At 35.9% G+C, this 7,500-nt stretch overlaps 1 protein-coding gene across 5 annotated transcripts in view; it reads left to right on the top strand.

Annotated features, from left to right (window-relative positions):
* LOC137616396 (mucin-17-like) overlaps window positions 1-7,500 on the top strand; it is a 436,827-nt gene that overhangs the window by 242,286 nt on the left and 187,041 nt on the right. For all 5 annotated transcript variants that reach the window (XM_068346103.1, XM_068346106.1, XM_068346107.1 and 2 more), the window contains exon 5: window positions 1,163-1,304. In XM_068346103.1, coding sequence (XP_068202204.1) covers window positions 1,163-1,304 — 142 coding nt within the window. The remainder of the gene's footprint in view (window positions 1-1,162; window positions 1,305-7,500) is intronic.

Consider the following 7,500-nt stretch of genomic DNA (forward strand, 5'->3'; position numbering starts at 1 on the left):
GTTTCCTTTCCTCACTGGGCTATTTCCCCTGTTGGAACCCTTAGGCTTATAACATCATGCTTTTCCAACTAGGGTTGTAGCTTAGTTAGTAATAATAATAATAAGTGCATTTCGGCGTTGAATGGCTTCCTCAGCCTTAGAACGGGTTTATGGCTTAAATACTCAAAGTCAAATCCAGCAGTTGGTGTGAAAATGTTTAAATAATCCCATATCAAAAGCAATACTAAGATATGCCTCCCACACGACTCATAATGCCGTTTATAAGAACAAATTAAACAAATAAAAAGGAAATAAGCAGACCTTGAAATATATTTTACTATTAAAGGTGTGTTCATTAATCCAACATCGATAGTTAATTGAAATGGTTCCGAGATGCACCAAAACGAGAGTACAACATATACATGATCATGAATGCTTGGATGATATATATCCTTTGGTCTATACATAGAGTTGAAATGTAGAGATGTATCTATGAATGTAATTAAATTTATTTCTCTTCGTATGTAAGAAAGTATACAGATAGAAATAACTTACAACAAACAGCTTGTAAACTTGGAATAGTAACGATGAAAATGTTAAGGAAGGATCATTTTTTGACATGTTTAACAAAACTTGTAGATATCTTCACTAGCCCTTCCGGCCATACCAAAGACATTCCTATTTAACCTAAACTCTCTTCATTACCTGTTTTCATCTTTAATAACTCTTAATTTCCGTGATTCTTTGCATTCTTCTCAAGGGAGGGAAACGGTATTGGGGTAGGGGTGGGCTTGTCTTTTCTCTGGACCGAGATTCTCCCACCTTTTTATTATGTAATACTACAAAAAATCCACACATATGGATGTGCAATAACACGCTTCATTCAGTTCTTAATTTTTTTACCATTGTATAGTAATGTGATGTCTTTTCTTACTCTACTTTATTTACCAGATCAGTGTTCTGCAAAATATGAAATATTCTAAAACTGTTAAACCATTGCGTAATATTCTGATATTCTATTTTAACCAATTGTCCATCAAGGAGTGAACTAGACATTACGGCTAAGTATTGCGTAAAAAAAAAAAACTATTTTTTTAGTTAACTACTAAACATAGATTTATTCAACCCCATGTTAGATAATATTGAACCATAAAACGATTTTTTTTCTTTTCTACCTAAATAGGAAGTGCCAAGACTACCGTACCGGACATGGGAGAGAGCTCGCAGCGGCACCTTCTTCGCCCGGGACAACATCTCCAACTTCCTTCGGTTCTGTCGCCGTCTTGGCGTGCACGATAACCTCCTCTTTGAGACGGAAGATCTGGGTGAGTTTTTCAACTGTCTCTTTTTCTTTAGTCATTCTAGAATAGGAGTGTACCCAAGCCGTCAAAAATGACGTCTAAATATTAAGATCGCTATGCACACAGAAACACACACAGATTCAACCCTTCCCACCAAATTCCCCATTTCCTGACTACAACCCGCTGGTTCGGTAATTTGTAGAAGAGTGTGGTTTCTGAATGTACACCCATCAACAAAACCGGTGTCGCCTGGCCAGACCTGACTTGGAGAGATCATGTCCATCTTGCCCTGAAAGGTGGCCGACATTCAACAACCGAGACATCGTTAGGATGGTTCGAATGTGAGGAGGAGGGAAATTACCGATGTCAGTCAAAGAAATGCGATGATGAATGAAATATATATGAAAAGAGAGGAGAGAACTTTTATATTCTTTTAAGAAATGTAATCTTATATCATTTCGAAACAAATTCATCAAGAGATTTTATTATAACTTTTTATTTGAATTTTCCTATCCTATTTCTAAATAAAATTTTCTTGAATAATATTGGAACCGACTATTCATATTAATATTCATAACGCGGAAATATCCTTCGTTTGCATTTTCCTAAGCATCCCCCCCTTCTCTCTCTCTCTCTCTCTCTCTCTCTCTCTCTCTCTCTCTCTCTCTCTCTCTCTCTCTCCACATACATACACTACGCATTATATTTACGCGTTAATAATGTATCGTTTCAAATAGCACCTATTGGGTCACCAATCATTAATAAGTGGCCTTTGTTCAAATTTTCACCACCATAACCTTTATATTCAAGTGTAGTTCCTAAAGTCAATGTAGTCCTGCAGAAGGGTCGCGAAGTGATCCGGAACACGTGTCGATACCAAACAATAAATGGAGAAAAGTAAATGTATTTCTGATGTTATCCTGAAAACTATCTGCAGGACGATCTGTCCGAGGAGCTGTCTTCGATTTTGGACGCCGATGAGACGTTGTGCATTATTATATATGTATTCATGTATGTATGTATGTATGTATGTATGTATGTATGTATATATATATATATATATGTGTGTGTGTGTGTGTGCGTGTATGTGTATATATATATATATATACATATATATATATATATATATATATATATATATATATATATATATATATATATACATATATATATATATATATATATACATATATATATATATATATATATATACATATATATATATATATATATATATATATATATATGTGTGTGTGTGTGTGTATAATGTCTTTTCTAAAAAGGAAAGTATTTAATCAGATGGTCCTAACAGTATTAATTTAAGCATCAGAAACTTGGAGCCTTACTAAAGGCCTCACAACATAAGCTGATTATAACTTAAAAGAGCTATGGAAAGAATGATAATAATGATAACAATAAGAGACATAAATAGAACAATAAGGATAGGAGAGCAAACTAAAGTAGAAGATATTCTAACATGTAAGAAAAAGGAATGGACATGGGCAGGACATATAATGAGAATGTCAGACAATAGATGGACATTAAGAATTGTAGAATGTGTCCCTAGTGATTATAATAGAAAAAGGGGAAGGAAGAGAAGACACTTATAAAATGGCTTGTCTGCGGTCTTTGTTCTATAGTGGACCAGTCACGGCTGATGACACACACAAATGTACACATATATTTATATAAATATATATATATATATATATATATATATATATATATATATATATATGTATATATATATATATATATATATATATATATATATATATATATATATATATATATATATATATATATGTATGTGTGTGTGTGTGAATATATAAACCATTGGTAGAAAAATAACATTTACACATAGTAAAATCCATCGCCTTCGAAAAAAATCTAGAAAGTAATAAATCCATTGGAAAAATCATGTGAATATCACATCATTATTGATTATCTAAAATGAAGGCGTTTTGCCGAGACGTATTTTCTGTTTCGAACGGCTCTGATATCGATTCGTACCGAAAATGGGTTGTTTTAAATCTCAATCTTGAAAAAATAAGTCGAAGCCTTCGGTTATTTCAATGCGGTTTGCTGAAAATGTCAATTACCCTTCGCCCGAGTTCGATCGCCGAGTGCGCTTCAGTCGTTATAAGTAATAAGTTATAGTATCAATTATCTTTTCATCTTCCTATTCAGTCTCTTATCTTTTCCTTCAAATTGCAAATCCGAGCGTTGAACGACTTCAGAACGTTCAGACTCAAATCCATAAATCAAATCATGTAGTTTATTATTATTATTATTATTATTATTATTATTATTATTATTATTATTATTATTATCATGATGATGATGATGATGAGTTACTAAGGTTTATTGAAACGAAAGAAGAGTTTTTTCGCTAGTCCTAAACGGCTTCGGAAGAAAATCTTCATGGATCTCTGAATGGCTTCAGAAGAAATAGCCATAGACCTAGCATGGAGTTCTTGAATGACCCAAGAACAGAATTTCTGAACGGCTTCGGAAGAAAACTTTCCAAGGTTTCCAAATGCCTTCAGACGAAACTGCCGTGGACTTAGCATGGAGTTCTGAATGACTCCAGAACAGATTCTTCCTGGAGCTCCCTGAACGGCACCTGAAGAAAATTTTCCGGGATCTTCAAAAGGCTTTAGAAGACATAGCCGTAGACTTAGCATGGAGTTCTGAATGACTCCAGAACAGAATCTTCCCGGAGCAATTCTGAACGGCTCCACTCCGAGCTTCAAATGACTTCTGAAGACCTGATTTTTTTTTTTTTTTCAAACTAAGCATGCAACGCAGTGAACATAGTTAATGGCTATATTTGGAACAGGGAGCTGACTGTGAGAATTGTGTATTACAACTACAGGATCAACAAGAGGCTCTTCGGAACACCTTCATCTACAGCTAGTTTTGGTGGTTGCTGCAGAAGTTGTCGAGCTTTGAAGAACATAATGTACGCGCCTTGAATGAGAAATGTTCTTCAAAGCTTTCCGGGAAAAGATGTAGACAAAGAAGAAGAAGAAGAAGAAGAAGAAGAAGAATGTACGCGCCTTGAATGATTCTTTGCTTGGGCTTTTGCAACGATGTCCTATCATTGGAGACTATTGGAACTAAGGCAATAAAGAGGGAGACAGAATGGTGAGCGACGTGTGGTTCTTTAACAGGATAGTCCCAAAATTCCACATTAATGAAAGGACATATCCAGATCGTATTGGTAAATATATAGTGTTACTCGTCGTTTACTTTAGCGTGATGACGTATGCGGAGAAAATTTATCGCATTCCTGTCTCTACCCATCACCCTGATGGACAAAGACATGGATGCCATCGATTTCTCTGAGGAATCTGACGAACTGAGCACACGGCACTGAAATCTCTCTTGAAATCTATAAGGAAACTGAAGAACTAGGAAAGAATACGATGAAATATCGGAGGAAATTGACGAACTAAGGAAACTGGAAGATGAAATATCAAAGGAAACCGAAAAACTAAAGAACTTGAAAAACTAGAACAGACAGAAGAGAACCGCAACGACGAGCCTTTAAACGAAGACGTAAAATAGCCTTTAATGCTAGAGGTAGGTCACCTCGAAATAGAGGTAAAAAAAAGCCCCTAATGCAAGAAATAAGGCTCCTCAAAATACAGGTTAAATACCCCTTAATGCTAGAAATAAGGCACCTCAAAAATAAGGCACCTCAAAATAGAGGTTGAAAAACCTTAAATGCTAGAAATAAGGCACAAAAAATAGAGGTAAAAATGGCCCTAATGCTATAAATAAGGCACCTAAAATGAGGTAAAAGAGCCTATAATGCTACAAGTAATGCACCTCAAAATCGCGGTAAAAAAGCCCCTAATGCTATGAATAAGGCACATGAAAATAGAGGTCAAAGAGCCTCTAATGCTAGAGGTAATGCACCTCAAAATCGAGGTCAAAAAGCCCCTAAGGCTATAAATAAGACACCTAAAAATAGAGGTCAAAGAGCCTCTAATGCTAGAAGTAATGCACCTCCAAATCAAGGTCAAAAAGCCCCTAATGCTATATATAAGGCTCCTAAAAGAAGAGGTAAAAAAGCCCCTAATACTATAAATAAGGCACATAAAAATAGAGGTCAAAGAGCCTCTAATGCTACAAGTAATGCACCTCCAAATCAAGGTCAAAAAGCCCCTAATGCTATATATAAGGCTCCTAAAAGAAGAGGTAAAAAAGCCCCTAATACTATAAATAAGGCACTTAAAAATAGAGGTCAAAGAGCCTCTAATGCTACAAGTAATGCACCTCCAAATCAAGGTCAAAAAGCCCCTAATGCTATAAATAAGGCACCTCAAAATAGAGGTTGAAAAACCTTAAATGCTAGAGGTAATGCACCTCAAAATCGAGGTCAAAAAGCCCCTAAGGCTATAAATAAGACACCTAAAAATAGAGGTCAAAGCCTCTAATGCTACAAGTAATGCACCTCATAATCGAAGTAAAAAAGCCCCTAATGCTATAACTAAGGCACCCAAAAAGAGAGTTCAAAGAGCCTCTAATGCTAGAAGTAATGCACGTCCAAATCAAGGTAAAAAAGCCCCTAATGCTACATATAAGGCTCTTACAAGAAGAGGTAAAAAATCCCCTAATACTATAAATAAGGCATCTAAAAATAGAGGTCAAAGAGCCTCTAATGCTACAAGTAATGCACCTCAAAATCGAGGGCAAAAAGCCTCTAATGCATATATAAGGCTCCTGAAAGAAGAGGTAAAAAAGCCCCTAATACTATAAATAAGGCATCTAAAAATAGAGGTCAAAGAGCCTCTAATGCTACAAGTAATGCACCTCAAAATCGAGGGCAAAAAGCCCCTAATGCTATATATAAGGCTCCTGAAAGAAGAGGTAAAAAAGCCCCTAATACTATAAATAAGGCACCTAAAAAGAGAGGTCAAAGAGCCTCTAATGCTAGAAGTTATACACCTCAAAATCGAGGTAAAAAATCCCTTAATGCTAGAGATGAGACACCTCAAAATAGAGGTAAAAAGTCAGTTAATGCTAGAGATAAGGCACCTCAAAATAGAGGTAAAAAACCCTAATGCTAGAGATAAGGCACCTCAAAATAGAGGTAAAAAAGACTCTAATGCTAGAGATAAGGCACCTTGAAATACAGGTAAAAAAAAAAACCTCTAATGCTAGATATAAGCCACCTCAAAATAGAGGTAAAAAAGTCCTTAGTGCTAGAAATAAGACACCTCAAAACAGAGGTAAAAAACCCCCTAATGCTAGAGATAAGGCAACTAAAAATAGAGGTCATCTTCTTCTTCTTTGTCTGCATCTTTTCCCACTTTACTGTGGGGTCGATGTTTCTGGCCAGCGTTCTCCATCTACCTCTGTCCCACACTTCATCACCGGTTAATCCCTTTGATCGACGGTCATAAAGCCCCTAAATCTAAAGTTGAGGCACCTAAAAACAGAGGTGAAAAAAAATCCTAATGCTAGAGATAAGGCACCTCAAAATATAGGTAAAAAATCCCCTAATGCTAGATAAGACACCTGGCACCTCAAAATCAGAGGTAAAAAGAAACCCTGATAAGGCACCTTAAAATCGAGGTCATAAAGTCCCTAACGCTAGAGATAAGGCACATCAAAACAGAGGTAAAAAAGCCCCTAATGCTAGAGATAAGGCGCCTAAAATTAGAGGTAAAAAAGGCTCCTAATGTTAGAGATAGGGCACCTAAAAATAGAGGTAAAAAATCCCTTAATGCTAGAGATAAGGCACCTTAAAATAGAGGTAAAAAAGTCCCTAATGCTAGAGCTAAGGCACCTAAAGATAGAGGTCATAAAGCCCCTAATTCTAAAGTTAAGGCACCTAAAAATAGAGGTGAAAAAGCTCCTAATGATAGAGATAAGGCACCTCAACATAGAGGTAAAAAATCCCCTAATGCTAGAGATAAGGCACCACAAAATCAGAGGCCTAAAAGCCCCTAATGCTATAGATTAGGCTCCTAAAAATAGAGGTAAAAAAAAAAAACTCCTAATGCTAGAGATAAGGCACCTAAAATAAGAGATCAAAAAGGACCTAATGCTAGAGATAAGGCCCTTCAAAATAAGAGGTAAAAAAACCCTAAAGCTAGAGATAAGGCACCTTAGAATAGGTCAAAAAGCCCCTAATGCTAGAGATAAGGCACCTCGAAACAGAGGTCATAAAGCCCCTAAAGCTAAAGTTAAGGTACCTCAAAAT

The sequence above is a fragment of the Palaemon carinicauda genome, chromosome 22 (assembly GCF_036898095.1).
Source record: "Palaemon carinicauda isolate YSFRI2023 chromosome 22, ASM3689809v2, whole genome shotgun sequence".
Taxonomy (NCBI): domain Eukaryota; kingdom Metazoa; phylum Arthropoda; class Malacostraca; order Decapoda; family Palaemonidae; genus Palaemon; species Palaemon carinicauda.